The sequence below is a fragment of the Cebidichthys violaceus genome, unplaced genomic scaffold (genome assembly GCF_023349555.1).
Source record: "Cebidichthys violaceus isolate CVI_PGR_0920_01 unplaced genomic scaffold, fCebVio1.0.p SCAF_3, whole genome shotgun sequence".
Lineage (NCBI taxonomy): Eukaryota > Metazoa > Chordata > Actinopteri > Perciformes > Stichaeidae > Cebidichthys > Cebidichthys violaceus.
The window spans coordinates 18654764-18675864 of NW_027176483.1; the positions used below are offsets into that span (position 1 = coordinate 18654764).

Here is a 21101-nt window from a genome sequence, read left to right on the forward strand (position 1 = left end):
TCTAAACGTCCATAACATAATTGTAAATAGACACAAGGCAGAAGTAATTATTTAATTATTCAACTCAAAATACTACTTTTAACAGACTTTTGCTATACATGCTGCTTACTTACAGTCTGTGGTTGAACCAGCATGATCTCTTGGTCTCTTTTATTGACTTGTAAAGAAAGCCAAAAACACCAGAAAGAAGAACAATATTGCACTTTTACTGCCAAGCTTTGTGGTTGGCTCAAAAATACATGTTCAATGCTTTAAAATGTACTGAATTACTTCCATTAGATACACCTGTGCAACATAATGCAATCCATTACAACAGCCCCGTAGTAAAACTACACAACCCTCTCACGCTGTAGTTGGGACCTCTGTACAGTATTTATTTATTATTTGCCATTTGGTGTTTAATGTATTGCAACAAAAACGGACACGTTGGGTAGACGGATTTGTTAATATTGCAGTTCATTCTTTATTCTTAAAATTATAAAAGCATCACTATAATGCTATAGCAAGGTTTATGACCTCAGACTTCAAACATTAGTTTGCAGATAGCCCCAATCATATCAACCCTATATAAAACAATTACCGTATTTTCCGCACTATAAGGCGCAGTTAAAAGCCTTTAATTTTCTCCAAAAACGACAGTGCGCCTTGTAATCCGGAGCGCCTTATATATGGATCAATTGGTTAATTGGTTGATCCATACTGGTTGTACACGGCGCTCTGTCAAAATGTTTCAGTACGACTGGTAAACTACAAAGCCGCACCGCTTGCAGCATTACGGCTACCGTAGTCAGGGGCGTCGCCGAAGTAATAGCGGTAAACACCGCTCGAGAGTTACTATATTGTGAATGCACTAACGTTTGATTTAGTGGTATCAGACTGTTTCTTTTACGTGTTTACTGAATCAGGGAAAAGTTCCCCTCTACGTTTAAGTTACCGTATTGTGAATGAAATCAAAAATCAATAAAGTTTGACTGAATGATTTATCTGACTGTTTTGTTGACAGTAAGAAATATTATATCCTTTATAGTGGACTCAAAGTATCCTACAATGCAGCGTGAAAAGTAGTTAACAGCCTATAGCCACTAACCAAGCACTCCCTAGATAGTAAGTAGGGAGTAGTATATGAGTGAATGATATTGGACACAGCCTATATCTACTTAATGGAATACACAGTACATTAAAAGTACATTGTAGCTTAACCTATACAGATATAATGTAGAAAAGTACACCAGGTTGCCATAATTCACCATTTGCATTGTTGGTGTCATAGCTAGCACTCAGCTAGTGACAGCCTGAAAAGATGTAGAAGTGTGTGAGGTAACTGAGGTTACAGTTTGTTTGGTGGCAGCAAAGCTAACAGTGAAGGCCACACGATAGGTAGCTCAACATGTCGTTGGCTGGTTAGTCGAAACATCCATTAATTCTGGGCTTACTGCGCTGCCCTAAGTTGGACTTTCATGCGATAAGGTTTGGGAGTCAGAGTGACCCCATAGACTGGAGTGTAGTCTGGCTCTCCTGCATCCTCAGGCCAGATGAACTCAAACTTCCTCAACAGCGTCACCATGATGAGGAAGAGCTCCATTCGAGCCAGACCCTCTCCGAGACACATACGAGGACCTGAGACATAAAAAAAAAAAAGACCTCATAGTCATCTACAAGAGTTTGATTTAACCCACCCTCTCTGTGCATGTCGTTTGTTTTTTATGCTCACATACCCTCACTACTACGTCTCCTCTACTCCCCAATAGAACACTGTGCTCCCAGAATGCAAGGTTACATGTGGTCCCTACAGTCTCCATAAGTAGAATGAGAGCCAGAGAACTTCAGCTCCACTCCGGTGGAATCAGCGTACAGTTTTCATCCGGGAGGCAGACATGATCTCCACATTTAAGAGTAGACTTAAGAATTTCCTCTTCAATAACGCTAATAGTGCACATGGATTTTCTAGATTACACCGAGCTCCTCTTTTTCCTTATCCAATGTGACGGTCCAAGGACAAAGGGTGTTGCATATTATAGATTGTAAAGCCTCCTGAGGCAATTTTGTGATTTGTAATATTGGGCTATATGAATATAATTGAGTTGACTGGAATTGGCACATACCTGTAGAGAAAGGCATGAAGGCCTCTGGTCTCACAAACTCTCCCTCGTCATTGAGGAAGTTCTCAGGGTTGAATTCATTTGGGGATTTCCATTGTCCCTCCTCATTCAGCACTGAGCCCAGGTTAGGAATGATCAGCGTACCCTGTGGAGAAAATGAAGCAAAAGAGGGAAGGGCAAAGAGGAATGAAGAGAACATTTATAAGAGGTTAAGATTTAATTAAGCAACCAAAGTAAGGTAATGAGGCTACCATTATTTAAGTATGGTAATCTGTTCGGGGAAATCTGTGACCTACATTACTGAAAGAGACTAAACTGTTTTCTTATGCTCAGTCAAATCAAATGTGACGCTTTGGATAAAAGCGTCTGTTAAATGACTGTAATGTGAATTATAATTTGCAGAGACGTCACATTCCCTGCAGAGTTTTTCACAATAGTGACAGTATAGATAAGACCAGTTGCTTCTTACCTTGGGGATGGAATATCCATTGAGCTCTGTGTCTTTAGTCGTACAGTGGAAGACGCTGAGTGGAACAGTGTTGGCTACCCTCTGCACTTCATGGATCACGGCCTGGATGAAGAAAGATTTAAATATCATGTTCCCATACTTTATCTGACTTGGGGCTGAAGAAAAACAATGCAGGCTCTACCTTGTATGCTCGGACAAATATGCTACTCAGATCCGTGTGTACGCATAAAATAAAAGTGAAATTATGAGAAAAGTGATGATTTACCTGCATGTAAGGCATGTTGTTTCGGTCCTCATAACTGGCCTGATCCTTCCCCTCCAACACCTTGTCTATCTCCTGCTGACAACGCTCTGAGAGGAACAGCAAAGATAGTAATAATTTGCAATAGAATTGAAATGTGAAGAGAAAAACACTGTGAACAATATGATTGAGAGTGGATGAAAAGTAAACCTATTAAAGGGTAGAAGTAAAAGAATCCTAATGTGTGGTGTCCCTGATAAATAAAGTAAAGAAACGGTGGAAATGACCTTATAGACGGTTCATTTTTAGACAGCACAAGTTGATTTCACAGGTGGAAATGACATTCTTCAGCTAATTTTATACCATTTATAATTCCATAAATTGACGAAAATGTGTGCTCACTGCAAGTAGGTGTCTCTGCTTTAGCCCGAATAATGCAGACATGAATATTTGACAGTTTAAAAATCCAAGAATGATATATCAGTTTTAATGTTCTTTACACAACCCATAACAAAAATACGTTTTTTTTTATATGGACCAAGAAATTTACCTGGCAGGACATTTTACAGCTGACGAACAAACTTTTCACTACTCTGGGTGGCAAACTAAAGAATCTTTGCCATTACTGCACTTTTTCTTGTGATTTACCGGCTGACATAAACAACGACACCGATATATTTTCAAACAGCTACGATGAGAAGCAGGGGTGTAACTAATAAAAATAACTACGGGTCTGAAACTGAAGCAGCTAAATGGAATCCAGCTATCATTAATATACATTTTAACACCTGTACTTTTCTTACTGTGACGCTTCAAAGTGTCACGGGTGAAAGAAGCCGTCTCTGTTGGACAGCCTCTTCCACATTGCTAGAAAGGAGATTGTAGCCAACAGTCAAACCTCAGCAGCAGGAAGACGAATGTTTTTGTTTTTCCTGTGCAAGGAATCCTGGAGGGGTAGAGAGTACTTGTTCAATGTACCTGGGGCTTTTTGGAATTTGTGGAAGGCCTCTGACCATGTCCCATGAGATGACTTGTGAGGGTGGATTTTATCGTCCACAAGGGGAAATTTGTTCAGGGGGCAAAATTCAGAGCTTTTACTGACGGAACATGGGATTCCTGAGCTATTGCTATAACTTGCACTATACTGTCCAATTAAAACATTTTCTATTAATACAATTACTAATTAAGGACTGACCAAGCTTTATTGGGAAGTAGTAGCTTCTAGTTTTAAATTAATTGTCATTTTCCTGAGTGCATTGTGCACATTTGCAGCTAAAAGTCAGGTGTATCATTGGTGTTGCATCTCGTCACTGATAGGCTGTGTCTCAGAGGTAGAGTGGGTTGTCCTCCCGGCATCTTCAGTCAGCAAGTGTCCTTGAGTAAGACACTAAACCCCAAATTGCTCCCGAAGGCTGTGCCGTCGTTTTTTAAAAATGAGTTTAGATCCTGATGGGCAGGTGGCATCTTGCATTGCAGCGTCTGCCATCAGTGTATGAATGGACGTGTGAATGTCGACGTGTAGCGTACAGCGCTTTGAGTGATCGGAAGACTAGAAAGGCGCTATATAAATGCAAGTCCATTTACCTTTTTACACAATAGACATTTTGATATGTCTTCCACAAAAAATACCTCAGTTCATGACTTTCATAGAAAGTATTCCTGCATGAAAAATTTATGGTACAGACAATAGTAGAACAATGGAGCCATTGTTTGCATACCTTGTACGTGTGGGTAGTTCATAAGGTAGAGGAAAGCAGTTAGCAGGGTGTTGGAAGTAGTGTCAGTCCCAGCAAAGTGAAGATCTAGGATGTACATAGTCAGCTGTGCTTCTGAAAAGGAAGAACTAGCATCACCTTCCTAAGGAGAAGAGAATGATCGTTTTAAAACAAGGGTGGCCAAACGTTGTAGATTGATTGTAGGCCATATACAGAAAATGATCCGGAGTCACGAGCCAAACCATAGTAAATGTGTAGTTTCCAACCAGTTACACGGCAAGAAAGTCAGTGGTTATGGACCATAAAACCCCTTATGCCATATAAAATCAATTTTCTATAAAACACTACTAACATTTAAGATTTGACATAACTAGCAGTAGTTCATTGTTGAGCCCACATATGACAAAAAGTAACTCTGTATTTCTGCTTTTCAATTTTATTTAAAAAGAAATCAATACTTTTAAACTTAAATTGGCTTAAGTACCCACATAAAATATGATGACACGTAAATCTGTAAACGGGCAAAGTTATCGCAGGCAGACCAGGCAGAACTTCCCAAATATTGGTTTCTAAGTCAGTTAAAAGATTCCGATGCAAATGTAAGATGTAAACCTGTAAGTATATTATTTATAATTCACAAATTTTCTGTGTTCTATGATTCACCTTATCCAGCCGATCCAGATAGCAGTCAACAAAGTCTCGTGGCTCTCCAGGGACTCTCGTCTGCTTGTGCTCATTCGTCAAAGAAATCGAAATTTTCTGACAAGTCTGAAAAACATTCAGTTCAACGTTCATAATATGTATTTTTTTTTCCATTGACAAAATGCATGCGTTTTGGTTGCCTTTGTGTGTGTGTGTGTGTGTGTGTGTGTGTGTGTGTGTGTGTGTGTGTGTGTGTGTGTGTGTGTGTGTGCGTGTGTGCGTGTGTGTGTATATATATATATATATATACACATACATACATACATACATATACACACACACAGTATATGTAAATAGAGATAGAGATATTAACATACCTCAACATTCTTAAAGGCCTTTCTGAAGGGCAGCGGCAGGCTTCGAATCATGGGAAAAGAGTCATAAATCTTTTGAAAAAAAGAAAAGATATGTCTTAGATAACTTAAAACCAAACACGCAGATTCTGCATCCTGGCATGAATTGCTCTGAACAAGTGATTTTATCTTCACATATAGGCAACAATTCTGTGCTTAGCTGAAAAACAACTCTTCAATATCTGTTTGTGAGGATACATAGATGGAAAGATGGAGGGACACAAATCTACAGTAACGATGCAGATGCAAAGTTTATTCTGATCAGCAGTACCTTCAGCGTGGCTCTGGGCAGTGTTAGACGTATGAGCTTTATGAAAAATTATATTATAATATTATATACAGTATATTTCTAAATCTAAAGCAGGGAGAGCAATTTCCGACTCGGCGGGTCAAATTTGTCATTCATGACCAAATACACACAAAATGACCAGGGGTCTCATTTCCAAAACAACGTGTAGGAGCAACATAAAATGTTTGCGTGAATACAAATTAGGAATATAGCACATGCTGTTATACCATTGACTTTGCAAACATGAATTAGTATGGTAATGTTTAATTTAGTGAATTTCTGTGACAGCAACAGTAACTGTACAACCTGATTTTTCTAACAGCGGTTATGGCGTTAATGCCAGCTATAGCAGAATAAAGCTCTGTCTGTCATGACAGCTAATATACTGAGGGCTTCTCCTTTATTCTGGTGACTCTTTACAGCCATCTGACGACGGCAGCAGGTGTCCGTTCCACCTGCACCCGTTTAATTACTCTACAGTTTGTTCTGCACATCAAAGAAGAGCAGCACGTTTTTTTTTTCTTTTCAAAAGACTCGTGGTTAGAATAATATGGAGAGGCGTGTTTCCCAAATTGTCAGTGTGTCATGACCGCGATAGCGCTCATAATAATGCGTCCTTTCTGATACCACCTCGGACCCAAGTCAAGTGCGCCACCGGTGAGCCAAGGGGGCCACAAAAGTACAACAATAGCGTTTGGGACGCTCCCGACGCACTGGGCAGGGCCCACTTGACTGCTAGATATAATCGACTTGTGGAGGAAAAGAGATCAAATCAAGCGCTCTGTGCAGAGAAAGTACTGACAGCTGCTTCTTCTGGAGACAGGCAGGATGGCCATGTGAACTATGAAGCGGAATTAAGATCCCAACATGTTGAATGAAAAACCACTCAGCCAGTTGCTGTTGTTTTCTCTTCTTCTTTTCAGTTATGCAGTTTTGACAGCAGAGCGTGTTGCAGGTTTAAATATCCTCGATCGTATGTTATCAGTTATAAACTTTTTTTTTTTTCTCTGCGTGAGAAAATGGACGTGTGGCTTTAAAGCGTGTGAAAAGTGTCAATTGGGTAACTCTCACAGCCGATGCGTGACAGTTGGCAGCCTTGCTAGTGACACTCCCATTAGCCCCAGTTGTAGCTTTTTGATTGGTGCCAATTGACAAATGCTAGCATGCTAGCATGCTAAACTAAGTTAATGAATATGGTAAACATTATGCCTGCTAACTATCAGCATGCTAAAGTTAGCTCTGAGCACCACTGACCCCAAGTACAGCCTCACAGAGCCGCTAGCTTAGCTGAAGTCTGATGTTTCTGAGCCAGGTTTGAAGACAGAAACATGCCTTTGACTCACCATAGCCCATGGTCCATTGGCTAATTTGGCATTCTCAGTGAAGCATTGAACAATCACTTGGATGACCTCATCTTCATACTCAAAGCGTTTTCCGAACAGAACCTGGCAGATGATGTTGGAGGCCGCATTATGAAACATATTTTGTGGACTGAAGGATTTACCTGTAAAAGACATAATGTTGACTGAAGTACAGTATTGTATAGAGAGGAGGCTTCATGTGAGTTACTCATTAGCCTGAAGGAGGTGCCAGCTTTTTAGCAACATAAAAAGGAGCAGAGAATCTGTGAGTTTGGGCTTTTTCCCCCCCAACTAGACTTAGGGGTCTTATTAGCACTATGACTGTTTCATTGAATTGAAATTGTTGTATGTGATTTTTGTGTGAAAAACTTAAATAAAAATACAGCCTTACATTTTGTAAGTGCCTGAAGCAAACAAAGTATTCTAGTCCTTTAAACAATGTAATCCTCTTCCCCTGTCCGTTGATGGTGTGATCAGAAGTGACGACTGAAGCATGCAGAGGAGCTTACGGTAAGTACCCTGAGTGAAGACTTGGCAGTGTTAGAGTACATCCATACTACTCTGTTTTCGTTTGGAAACGCATATGTTTTGCTACGGTTACACTGAGTGTCCACACTATGCCGGCGTTTTGGATCACCGTAAACGGAGGAGTTTAGAAATGATCCCGAAGCCGGATAACTTTGAAAACTCCGGGTAGCGTATTCGTGTGGACGGACGGAAACGCATAAGTTTGGAAACGATGACGTAGACACCCGCGATCGACTACCAGGTTAATTTAACGCGGACAACTGATTACAGGCATTGCTGACCTAGTTGTCTTTACTAGCAGCTGTTGTCCAGTTAAAGTCTGCGGAGGAAACAGCTGTTATTGTAGCGATCAGCGAGAGAGCGAGAGCGAGAGAGACGCAGCGCTGTAACTAAGTCTGAAAAATAAAACTTATTAAACTTTCCACGAACTGTATCTGTTTGAGTTTATAAAGGAAGATTTTAGAGAAGATCTTAAGTATCAAACACGTACTTACGATCATTAAAGACTACTTTATTACTCTGGTTGCTTAGTTACAAAATACGACAATCTACTTCCTGTTTACATCAGCGCATGCCCAGTGTACGTGAAGAGTCACGTGATATTCGTTTCCAGGCGTGTAGTCTGGACGGAGATCATTTCGGAAACGATGGCTGAAACGCCGTACGGACGGAGATCGTTTTCGTTTGAAAACTCCGTTTCATGGATGTAGCCTTAGTCATAAAATGGTGAGAATGTTCACAATAGGCAATAGTAAAGTACAGACAAAGTACATAACTATTACAGGGTGCTAGGGTTGCATCCCATTGAGAACGCCTAGAGCTTTAGCCGTAAAGGAATTTCAAGAAGACAATTAATCCGAAATCCTAACGATTTAGCTACGGGGTGAGATAAAAGGCCGAAGGTTTTGTTCCAACACCTCAAAAAGGAACGTATATCCTAGCAGGTGGGACAGCCTACGGCATGACCACCGTGTTAGGTGCGAACGACTTCCCCGCCTAGAAACGGGGCAGGCGCCGCTCATGCTTCACAATGAACAAGCAAAAGTCAACAATCCACATTAATCGAAATGCGTGATCAAGATCCACGTTGCAACATTATCAAATGATAGAGTATTTGTGCTGCTCAGATGTCAGTGTCACTGATTAAAGTGAACCCTGCCATCCATAGGAGGACTCTGGGCTTAAAGATGACTTACCGATGCTCTTCTCCAGCATGTCAAGGGTGTATTGTATCTCTCCATGAATCCTCTCCTCCATGGAATCCTTCCCCATACCAAAGTTCCTCAAGGTCATCAGAGCAAAGCGACGTTGATCTTTCCAACTAGAACCGTAATCTGCCAGAATTATTCCTACAACAGACAAAGTGGCACAAAGGTCCACTATGATTATAGCAGTGTTTTTCCAGCCTGTTTTATTATTTACTCTCCTCAGTACTTTAATGTAGCTTCTTTATTTTCAAATGGCATTGATGTTTACCATTCATTACAGTCAGTGGTCTCAACATTTTTAATGATCTACAGTGGCTTGCAAAAGTATTCATACCCCTTGAACTTTTCCACATTTTGTCACATTACATGCCATAAATATATTTTATTGGAATTTTATGTGAAAGACCAACACAAAGTGTCACACAATTGTGAAGTACAAAGAAAATTATACATGATTTTAAATTTTTTTCACAAATAAAAAACTGAAAAGTGCAGTGTGCAAAAGTATTCAGCCCCCCTGAGTCAATACTTTGTGGAACCACCTTTTGCTGCAATTACAGCTGCAAGTCTTTTGGGGTATGTCTCTACCAGCTTTGCACATCTAGAGACTGAGATTTTTGCCCATTCTTCTTTGCAAAACAGCTCAAGCTCAGTCAGATTAGATGGAGAGCGTTTGTGAACGGCGGTTTTCAGATCTTGCCACAGATTCTCGATGGGATTTAGGTCTGGACTTTGACTGGGCCATTCTAACACATGAATATGTTTTGTTTTAAACCATTCCATTGTAGCCCTGGCTTTATGTTTAGGGTCGTTGTCCTGCTGGAAGGTGAACCTCCGCCCCAGTCTCAAGTCTTTTGCAGACTCCAACAGGTTTTCTTCCAAGAATGCCCTGTATTTGGCTCCATCCATCTTCCCATCAACTCCGACCAACTTCCCTGTCCCTGCTGAAGAGAAGCACCCCCAGAGCATAATGCTACCACCACCATGTTTGACAGTGGGGATGGTGTGTTCAGGGTGATGTGCAGTGTTAGGTTTCCGCCACACATAACGTTTTGCATTTAGGCCAAAAATTTCAATTTTGGTCTCATCTGACCAGAGCACCTTCTTCCACATGTTTGCTGTGTCCCCCACATGGTTTCTGGCAAACTGCAAACGGGACTTCTTATGGTTTTCTTTTAACAATGGCTTTCTTCTTGCCACTCTTCCATAAAGGCCAGATTTGTGGAGTGCACGCCCAATAGTTGTCCTGTGGACAGATTCCCCCACCTGAGCTGTGGATCTCTGCAGTTCGTCCAGAGTCACCATGGGCCTCTTGGCTGCATCTCTTGTCAGTGCTCTCCTTGTTCGGCCTGTAAGTTTAGGTGGATGGCCGTGTCTTGGTAGGTTTGCAGTTGTGCCATACTCTTTCCATTTCCGGATAATGGATTGAACTTTTTATAGCCTAACCCTGCTTTAAACTTCTCCAAAACTTTATCTCTGACCTATCTGGTGTGTTCCTTGGACTTCATGGTCCTGTTTGCTCCCCAATATTCTCTTAACAAACCTCTGAGGCCATCACAGAACAGCTGTATTTGTACTGAGATTAGATTACACACAGGTGGACTCTATTTAGTCATTAGGTCAACATTCAATCATTCAGCAGTCATCAGGCAACTTCTGAAGGCAATTGGTTGCACTCAGAGAAAAGGGGGCTGAATAATTTTGCACACTGCACTTTTCAGTTTTTTATTTGTGAAAAAAATTTAAAATAATGTATAATTTTTTTTGTACTTCACAATTGTGTGACACTTTGTGTTGGTCTTTCACATAAAATTCCAATAAAATATATTTATGTTTGTGGCGTGTAATGTGACAAAATGTGGAAAAGTTCAAGGGGTATGAATACTTTTGCAAGCCACTGTATATACTTTTTGAACTAGTTTTGAGCAGATGGATGGTTCCAGAGTGTCTTTGCTTGTCACGATATCTCATTTACCAAACATTGAAGTACCATGTCAACCCAAACTATTACATTTAAACGACTATTCTTCCTCACCATTATTAGCCAAATAACAACGTATCTTGCTGGTTGGACTGCTGACAACAAATATATTTAGTTTTTATATTTCTAATGGAAATATTGATAAATAACAGCAATATAAACTTAGAAAAGTTGTGGCGTCAAGGCAGTTGGAGCAATTTTTAATGTTGTGCAAGGAAAGTGCTTCCCCTGCCTAAGGTATTGAATGGAGTCCCACTTTTTAGAGAAGAAAAGAGGAGCAGCATGTTTTCTTTAAAAGACTTGTGGTTAGAATAATATATAGAGGTGCTTAATATGGGAGTGGGCAGCTGCTTTTCTAAAATACTTCTAAAGGACAAGTGCAGACAAGTTTGATGACTGATTAACTGCCTTGTTGGACATTATGGTTTTGATAAAGGGAGACGATAAGTCAGCTCCAGCCCTACCTCCTTTTCTCTGGCAAAGTAAACAGCACATTGTAAACATATATCTGTTACACAACATACGCTTGTTCCCCTTTATTTGAGTTGTGAGGTACTGCCAAACAAAACACAGCTGCTCGGCTTTACACAATTTTTCTTTTTTTAAATCAGCGAGGCGGATGATTCATTCACTGCCCTTTGAAACATCACGTCTGTCCTACCTTTCCTCTGGGTGGTGTCATTGACAAACAGGTCTTGGGGTCTTCCAGCAAAATCAATGCCCTTGATCATTAAAGCCTCCTTAATGGTCTTCATCCCACTGATGACCACTGCTACTTTGGGACCGAAAAATATACTGTAGACATTTCCATAAGTCTTCCTCAGCTGGAAGAGAACCAGATAACATGTCAGTGTATATATATATATATATATATATATATATATATATATATATATATATATATTGAATCTATTGCACCTGGCCTTGGGGAGTCTACCTCCACCCTGAAGGGTGCAGCTCTAACTAGACGCAGCTTGTGGTATGTAGCTATGCAGATTGTGATATGTGCTTGAACTTTGGCCACAACTTCAGGATTTTTTTCATCTGCATTGTACTGAGGGCTCAGCAGCGGAGAACTCAAAATCTCTTTCCAAGTTTTTTATTGTGTTCAGGTTAGACAACGCCCAATATGTATGCATGGCCTGTGCCACTGGTTGGCTATAGTCCAGTAGTTAAGTACACAGGCAGTCAACTCTGTACAGACAATGTGTCAGTAGTCGCCTGTTGTGAGCACACCTTACCCAAGAAGCATATCTTACAGTGCAAAGATAACATTTTAGACACATTTTATGTAGGAATGATAGTGATCACACAAATACAATAAGTTAATGCATTGAAAGAGCAACATCGTTCATTTAAGCGTATGCCTTACCCTTTCAAAGTCCTTCAGGGGGTTCTCTAGGTTCAGTTCCAAAATGTTCCCCAGTATCGGCAGGACGGTGGGTCCCGGTGGAAAGTTCTTTGGCCTCCGACATTTGAGTTGAATGAGGATGAAGACAGCGCAGATCAATAGCAGGATGACCGGCGCAAACATGGTGGAATGGACTGAACAGAAGAGCTGACTGACTTGCTGTAAGAGTGTAGCTCCTCCGTTCTTAGTGCTGCCTCCTCTGGTTGTAGTTTGCTCACCTGTATTAAAAGGTGAGTGGGAAGATCAAACAGAAAACAGGTCACACACTTTGAGAGGCATGAGTCCCGACAGGCTTTGGCTTTGAATTGTCCACTAAAATATAAAATATTAGTTTATATGTTGCTAAATTAGTTCCGTAGTTTGCCACAAAGCTTATTGCCATGGCTTGTCAATAGCAGAAATAGAAGAAAGCAAATCAGTTACAGCCGGCGGTGGAACGCAAACAAGTACGTGTATTCAAATACTGTACTTAAAGATCAGAGGTCTTTATAGTATTGCCACTTTCTACTTCCAGTCCACTACATTTTAGAGAGAAATGTTGCACTCTCTTTTTTTTTTTTTTAACACCACACCAGATGTTTGCATACAAAACATATGAAGAGCTTATAAATAATGTTTAAAGCAAAAGATGCCCAACATGTTATAGTCCCAGCTTCTCAAATATGCCTCATGCATTTCCTTTTAATTGTTTTAATCATTCCTATTCATTTATTTGTTTGAATTTTGAGGTTTATACTGCATGAGAGTAATCCAATCATACATCATCGACAGTATGTCTTTTTTCTGCATTGATTCATTTTACTTTGAATACTATTCCATATTATTAAAATAGGCTTAGTCCAGCATTTCAAATGTCATTTGACTTTTACTTGTACTACGTTGTTGTTGTTTTTTTTAAGTAGGCTACTCTTACTTAAAACGTCTGAATACTTCATCCACCACTGGCTACCGCGTTATAAGTTACACTGTCCAAATGACGTCATAAAATTGGCAACATTACTTAAAGCACGAAACAGCTGAAGCGCAGCGTCTTTTCGGGCTGACTGCTCATCACTGGACTCGAGACTTATCGACAAAACACCGGATAGAAAATGGAGGCATCCTCCTTCAGGCTGCTCCTTTACGGAGATGGAGAACTTAGAAGCGAAACAAACACTTGCCAAACTAACCAGTTAGTCTTCATCCTCCACGTATTGTCTTGTAAACCCGAAAATAAAGTACATACCTCACTTGTATCGCCGCTTGTTGTTGTGGACTGGCCTCAATGTTGGCCGCTTGGGGGAGGGGGGAGGGGGGGGGGGGGGGGGACTCGCGATAAACAAAAAACACTCCTTTTATAGGGGGAAGGCTTCTCAACCGGCTAGTACTGTGATTAACCCTTTGATACACAACATGGGTCAAAAGTGACCCGACGGAGTTTTAATTGTAAATATCTTTGCAATAAATTTATTTCATCATTCAGAATTCCAGGAATTCCTCAATTAACTAGTTTATGATCATCACAAATTATTATTTTCATTTGTCCTTTTGTACTTTTGGAATAAAAGACAGTTTTGTATCACTACCCTTCTAAGGCACAACATGGGACCAAAATGACCCGTATTCATTTTACATGTTATTTCATGCATGGCTGTGTTTCTTTGCTATATCTTTTAAAATCTATTAATTTAATCATTTAATATTACAAAGTATTCATTAAAATATCTTGTTTTTGATTACCACAAATCCTTATTTAAATTTTTCCTTTCTTAATTTTTGAACTAAAATAGTTTTTGTATTACTACATCAAGTTTACACACATGGGTCAAAAATGGCCCATGTGTGTAAGTGTGAATTTGATAGGAACCTTTGATTTGTAAATGTTTGCAGTTAGGAACATGTTTACTGCGGACAACTTTTCACATGCCACACTTGTCAGAACTACTTGTCAGAACTAAACGGGCTGCTTTTGCACATTGGATTCTTGTAAGTCTTATTTTACAATTGTTTTACCTAAGAAAATATTTGATATCTTGTGAAAAGATAACTGCACATAATATTGAACATTACTTCACCTTGACATCCATTACCGGTGGGAAAGAGAAATATGTCCAATATCATTAGCTAGCTGTTAACAGATTCTATTCTAGCTAGCTAATGTTAGCTTATGTTATTTAGACCACTTCTAGCTAATGATAGCTAGGTCAACATGACATTCTATTCTAGCTAGCTAATGTTAGCTAATGTCAGCTAGGTTCAGGGTAGCACTTCCTGTAGAGGTGAGTTTTCAGCCTGATGAAAGATGGGCAGCGACTCTGCTGTCCTGACGTCAGTGGGAAGTTCATTCCACCACTGTGGGGCCAGGACAGAAAACAGCCGTGACCGGGTCGATCGGCCGCATGGACCTCTGAGCGACGGGGCGACCGATCGCCCCGAGGCAGCAGAGCGAAGTGGTCGGGCGGGGGTGTAGGACTTGACCATGGCCTGGAGATAGGAAGGAGCTGTTCCTTTCACTGCCCTGTAGGCTAGCACCAGAGTCTTAAACTGGATGTGAGCTCTTACAGGTAGCCAGTGTAGAGAACGGAGAAGGAAAGCTTTCTGGACAAGCTCCAGAGGTCTGATGGCCGTCGCCGGGGCTCCGGCAAGTAGAGACTGAACCTTGTGGAACCCCCGTAGTCACCATGCGTGGTTCCAACACGGCCCCCCTCCAGGTCACCTGGTAGGATCGACCTGTCAGGTAGGATGCAAACAGGGAGAGTGCAGAGCCTGAGACGCCCATCCCCTCGAGGGTGGAGAGGATGCTACATAAAGAACAGGATGAGGAAGATGAAGCAATTCTTCATCTTGATCCTGAGTCTGACATCTCTGATGCTGTTGACCTAGACTAGACTATATGAGTTTATTGAATCAGTTTTATTTGCTTGTATTTATTAATTGTATACATTCACCACAGTTCACTACAGCAACACTACAGATACACTTACAGTTCAATATCAGTGTTATCGGTTGTGTGGTGTATGTTATGTGTGAGTGTGACAAAGTAAACATTTCAAACTTTGGTTCAAATCATTGCTAAAATAATAATTTTATAACAAAATCATTATTATAATGTCTTTTTTTCATTTTTATCACACTTACACAAATGGGTCATTTTTGACCCATGTGTGTAAACTTGATGTAAAAATACAAAAAATATTTTAGTTCATAAATTAAGAAAGGAAAAATTAAAATAAGGATTTGTGGTGATCAAAAACAAGCTATGCAATGAATATGTTGAATATTAAATGATGAAATATATTGATTTCCAAAAATATAGCAAAGAAACCCTCAGCCGTGCATGAAATAACATTGTAGGTCAATACGGGTCATTTTTGACCCATGTTGTGCCTTAGAGGGGGTTTGCATAGCTTGTGTATCAAAGGGTAAAATAACAATGTTGATGTCTGTACAAAGTTCACTGCCTAATCACGTAGACTATAGCCAGGAGTGGTACAGGCCATGCATGCACATTGGGTGTTGTCTCATTTCCACACAATACAACACAGCAACATGTTGTGGCGCTCAATGCATCGAAATTACAAATATAAAATAACTATTAGACATCGAAACGATTACTTGAATTCAAGCAATTTAGTTGCCAACACGTTTTCTGAAAATGTATGTTTAAATATACAAGTCAGGCCATATCTTATTAAATATGAGCTAAATTGCATACATCCCAGAGCAGAAATCTGAGCATTGGATAAAGACAGGTCCAAATTCTTGTTTTTTATTTTGTTGACATGAGTAAAATGTCATTAACTGAGGGGATTTTGGATATCGCACTCTTTTAATCAGAAAATACAGTCAACAAGCATACAAAAGGAAAGAAAATTCGCCATGTTTTTAGGAAATTGAAATGTTCTATAAATCAGGTTATCCATGCTAAATATGGACAAACCCCTCTATAAAAACCTTGATGATACAGATAGGATTGAAACTGGAAAGTTGTAAGTGCTACTGTGGACATGTCTGGCTCAGGGGATGAGAAAAAAATGATTTAGAGAAGAAGTCCTTTACAGATAGACAGCTCTAGAGAGAGAGGCTCTTACAGAAGTAACACATTAAACAGTTTTAAACTCAGATAAACATACTAAATATTGAAAACGGCGAGGGGACAAACTTTTGGAAGAAACCCCAAAAAGAAAAAGATTATAGATGGGGGGGGGGGGGGGGGGGGGGGGGGTGAAACATCTGAACAGCAGGGAGACCTACACATGCCCCAGTGAAATACAGGAAGCTGAACACTCTAGTTTTCTAAATGATGCATTATTGGAGACATTTTGATGTCTCCAATAATGCAATCCAATAATGATGACTATAGCCACCCACTAATGGCTCTGTGGGTGGCTATAGTTTACTAATTAGACACATTGTTGCGGGTGTGGGGCACAGCAAGATCCACCAGTAAGATAAATATATAGTTGTGACCACCAGAGGGTGCTGTTGTTCTAGATGTGATGTGAAGCCTCATTTACTGCAGGCAGATGTACTAGTTTAGGGTTATGATTTTCGTTTCAGGTGTAGGAGGTCATTGGTACAAATCCCATAAATACCCTTTTTTAACCTCTTGGGGGCATTTGTGAAACAATGTGTTCATTTGAAATACAATTGTATCAACAAGTTGTATCCACTCCTGGGATAGAAGAAGAAAGCAACCGTTTTGTGATCTAACTTTCCACTAGATGAGGTTCGGGACACACGGTTTCATTTCCATATATGTTGTTTAATTTGAACGCTCACAGACCAGATATTAGGCTAAACCACACTATGTAAATGTTTCCCCACTTCATGATTAACATCAAAATATAAAATAAATACAGTGACTGTCGAGAAAACAACGACTCAGTGAGACTATACAACAGACAGAACACTACATTAATATCTGCTGATATGTCTACGTAGACACACAACATAATTGTCCTTGATAATGTACTTTAGTGCAACTTTTAAGTACCTATAGTGCCTATGAGCAACAAACTATAGAGGTGACACGCATTGCTTCTTTTCTGTTTATTGGCGGACTACAAACCGCTGCCACCTACTGTACCGGAGTGTATAACATCATGGCTGTATGGCAATTGCCATTTAAACACAATAATATTATTATAAATTTAAAAAAGAAAAGAAAAAAAAAGACTTCATATCGAAGTTATATCCTGAATATTAAATCTGTTCCATTCAAAAACTTAAATAAAGCCCTTTTAACCTGAACTTGTTAGTTCCCTATCTCTTAACAGTCCTTTAGGGTGCACCAAGTCGCACATCACCCTTCACTTAAATCCAAAGAAGAAGAGAACCCCCCCCCCCCCCCCCCCCCTTTCTTGTCTTCTATCACGTCCTCAGGCAGGGTTTAAATATCAGTGAACCATCAGCGTTTTTCATCTTGATGAAATATTTAGACCAGTGAAAATGAGCGGAAGAGGAAAAGGAGGAAAAGGACTCGGCAAAGGAGGCGCTAAGCGTCACCGTAAAGTCCTCCGTGATAACATCCAGGGAATCACCAAGCCCGCTATCCGCCGTCTGGCTCGCCGTGGTGGAGTGAAGCGTATCTCCGGTTTGATCTACGAGGAGACCCGCGGTGTGTTGAAGGTCTTCCTGGAGAACGTGATCCGTGATGCCGTCACCTACACCGAGCACGCCAAGAGGAAGACGGTGACCGCCATGGATGTGGTGTATGCTCTGAAGAGACAGGGACGCACTCTGTACGGCTTCGGCGGTTAAACTCTGATCACACGTTGATTATAAACCAAAGGCCCTTTTAAGGGCCACACACTTAATTAACAGAGCTGACTTCCTGTATAAATTTCTTACAGCATCATAGAAGTGATTGCTGTGTAATATATTCTGGTGTAGATGTTAAGGATACATTGGGTTAAAGTCTTGCTGGTATTACCGTTATCAAAATTGAGATGTGTAGATGGATGCTAAAATTAATTTACTTCTGCATGATTCATCTGGAAAAAAATAATCATACAAAAGGTGAGTCTGTAATCTCGTTAGTTTAATTTAAAATTAGAAGGGAACCTGTTTAAATAAGGAGCCACGGTGACAATTGTCAGACACTTATAACCTGTAAGGTTTCTTATACAGTTGTATCCTTGATTTTAACTCTTGACGTCCTTAAGTGACTCATTCTTAACATCCTCGTGAGGTCATGTGACCGTAGTTTGTGTACCAATGACATCACTTCCAAAATGGCTGCCTGGCTGCTCGGCATATTTGGCAGAACTAGCCAATTACAAAAAGTGTGGTTTTGTTGCTAAAGAGAGCAACAAGTTTTTCAACACAAACAATTCTAATGCGTTAACAAGTCCTACATTACATCTGAACTATTATAACCATGTTTATTGAACTAATTTGTCTAAAAAGTAATGAAAATTTAGTGACATGTCACATCAGGCTTTTAATCTTATAAGTTGATTAGTTTTTAAATGAGGAAAACATCTGTTGAGTTTTATCAGCAGAGTGGTGCTGCTGACGATGCGTAGGAAGGAGGCTGACGACTTCTCTCATTTTAGGAAATTTATTTCAGAACAATGAAATGTGGCCATCTGCCAGTTGGGTTGAGCGCGGACTGACTGGAATATGAAAAACGTCACGCATAAAAATGTCCATGTACGGGAAGTCCATTAAGTCAAAATACAATACATGAACATTCATCACATTAATTATTGTGTGTGCTCTTGCGCCCTCTTGTGTCGCTAAGAGTAAACAATATTTACAGTCATGTAACCTGAGAACATGAAAAATAGGCTTACATTTTAACAACAATAAGTAAATGCCCAATGTGACATATTTAACATTTCAGATCTCTGGCACTACATTAGTCAGTCAATTTTTATTGTATTCTTTTCACTAGGGGTTAGTATTAAAACATATTTTCAGAAATGTGTTCCATGTGGTCCATTTAGTCTCTTTTATATTCCCTATATTTTTCCTTTACGGAAAAATGTGTTTGGGTTCACGTCATGTAACTAAAAATGTAGAGAAAGAGCACAACAACACGTGTCATAACTTGTCGTCATGACGAACACAACATGTGCTTCTAGACTGTTGCAGAGCTCAGACGGTCTGGTCCAGGCTCCATGGCCTTGTCTGGAGTTTAATGTAAATTATCACTTTGTAATGTGGTCTGTTTCATGACAAATACTATTAATTCAATTATTAATACCAATAATTAGTATCTAACAGTTTATAATTAATAATAATGATCAAATCATTTTTATTCATCAAAACAAATCTCCATCAGTGCTCACTTTAATCATCAGTGAAACATTGTTACTGTAAGACTTAAAGCCACTCATGCTTCTCAAAACAAGCAACATTTATTTGTCAATGTGTTTGATCATTACAAGTTGAACTATTTATATTAAAAAGGTATTATCAGCAGAGGACATGTTCACAGTGAGCAGCTCTGATAGGAAGTCTGGCTGAGCTGCACCATAAGCCTCGACCATCATCAGTGTGTTTGCTGCTTGTTTTTGGTTGGTTTGGTTTCGGGATGGGTTGGGTCTCACGGTTCTCATGGTGTGTTTAAGTCCAGCCCCCTGCTCTGAGCTCTTCATCAGTCAGACTCTCGTGTTCTCGTGACCACAAACACATCAACGATAGAAAATGGCAGAAGTAGCTCCAGCTCCAGCCGCCGCGCCGGCCAAAGCAGCCAAGAAGAAGGTGTCCAGGCCGAAGAAGACTGGTCCCAGCGTCGCTGAGCTCATCGTTGAAACTGTGGCCGCATCCAAGGAGCGGAACGGTGTGTCTATCTACGCCGTCAAGAAGGCTCTGACCGCCGGAGGATACGATGTGGAGAAGACCAGGCCCCGCGTCAAGACCGTCATCCAGCGCCTGGTGACCATGGGGACTCTGGTAGTGACCAAGGGGACCGGGGCCTCTGGCTTCTTCAAGATTAGCAAGAAGGCTGGCGAGGAACGGGCGGCCAAAAGGACCAAGAGCTCTGTTAACGGCGTCGCTGAACTCATTGTTAAAGTTGTGGCCGCATTCAAGGAGCGGAAGGCTGTATCTTATTTCGCCGTCAAGAAGGCTCTGGCCGCCAGAGGATACGATGTAAAGAAGAAAAATGCGCACATCAGGAACGCCATGAATAGCCTGGTGACTAAGGGGATTCTGGTCCAGACCAAGGGGACCGGGGTCGGTGGCTCTTTCAGGATGGGCAAGACGGCTGACAAGGAACGGGCAAAGAAAGCCGCTTCTAAAGCCGCGAAGAAACTCGCAGCGGCCAAAAGGTCCATGAGCTCTGTTTACGGCATCGCTGAACTCATTGTTAAAGTTGTGACCGCATTCAAGGAGCGGAAGGCTGTATCTTATGTCGCCGTCAAGAAGGCTCTGGCCGCCAGAGGATACGATGTAAAGAAGAAAAATGCGCACATCAGGAACGCCATGAATAGCCTGGTGACTAAGGGGATTCTGGCCCAGGCCAAGGGGACCGGGGTCGGTGGCTCTTTCAAGATGGGCAAGACGGCTGACAAGGAACGGGCCAAGAAAGCCGCTTCTAAAGCCAAGAAAGCCGCTTCTAAAGCCAAGAAAGCCGCTTCTAAAGCCAGGAAAGCCGCTCGTAAAGCCAGGAAAGCCGCAGCGAAGAAAGCCTTAACGATGAAAGCCGCAGCGAAGAAAGCGGCAGCGAAGAAAGCCGCAGCTTCGGGGGTTAAACTCTAAACTGTTCGTTAATCTTCTACTTTAAAGTTTAATGATGGATGGCATCCAGTGAA

At 40.7% G+C, this 21101-nt stretch overlaps 3 protein-coding genes across 3 annotated transcripts; 2 read left to right on the top strand and 1 right to left on the bottom strand.

The window, feature by feature from the left end:
• Positions 1–38: 38 nt before the first annotated feature.
• LOC137881641 (cytochrome P450 2F2-like) lies at positions 39–13643 on the bottom strand. The gene is made up of 12 exons (XM_068723670.1): positions 13583–13643; positions 12319–12575; positions 11608–11770; positions 8954–9106; positions 7212–7372; positions 5544–5612; positions 5188–5292; positions 4528–4666; positions 2834–2919; positions 2569–2670; positions 2103–2244; positions 39–1617 (listed from the first exon to the last, which is right to left on the bottom strand). Exons 2-12 carry the CDS (start codon positions 12478–12480, stop codon positions 1430–1432), a joined length of 1470 nt encoding a protein of 489 aa, XP_068579771.1. The 5' UTR covers positions 12481–12575; positions 13583–13643; the 3' UTR covers positions 39–1429.
• Positions 13644–17777: 4134 nt separating this feature from the next.
• On the top strand, positions 17778–18099 carry LOC137881546 (histone H4). Its single transcript, XM_068723530.1, has one exon. It carries the CDS (start codon positions 17788–17790, stop codon positions 18097–18099), a length of 312 nt encoding a protein of 103 aa, XP_068579631.1. The 5' UTR covers positions 17778–17787.
• A 1893-nt stretch (positions 18100–19992) lies between these two features.
• On the top strand, positions 19993–21048 carry LOC137880850 (histone H1-like). The gene is made up of 2 exons (XM_068722387.1): positions 19993–20331; positions 20863–21048. Exons 1-2 carry the CDS (start codon positions 19993–19995, stop codon positions 21046–21048), a joined length of 525 nt encoding a protein of 174 aa, XP_068578488.1.
• The last annotated feature ends 53 nt before the right edge of the window (positions 21049–21101 follow it).

Excerpts from the sequence above, each read along its gene's own strand:
- LOC137881641 (XM_068723670.1), bottom strand. The coding sequence starts at position 12,480 with ATGTTTGCGCCGGTCATCCTGCTATTGATCTGCGCTGTCTTCATCCTC. Across the intron at positions 7,373-8,953 it reads CATGCTGGAGAAGAGCATCG|GTAAATCCTTCAGTCCACAA; the intron begins GTAAGTCATCTT and ends TGTCTTTTACAG. Across the intron at positions 5,293-5,543 it reads AGGCCTTTAAGAATGTTGAG|ACTTGTCAGAAAATTTCGAT; the intron begins GTATGTTAATAT and ends AATGTTTTTCAG.
- LOC137881546 (XM_068723530.1), top strand. The coding sequence starts at position 17,788 with ATGAGCGGAAGAGGAAAAGGAGGAAAAGGACTCGGCAAAGGAGGCGCT.
- LOC137880850 (XM_068722387.1), top strand. The coding sequence starts at position 19,993 with ATGGCAGAAGTAGCTCCAGCTCCAGCCGCCGCGCCGGCCAAAGCAGCC. Across the intron at positions 20,332-20,862 it reads CCAAAAGGACCAAGAGCTCT|GAACGGGCCAAGAAAGCCGC; the intron begins GTTAACGGCGTC and ends ACGGCTGACAAG.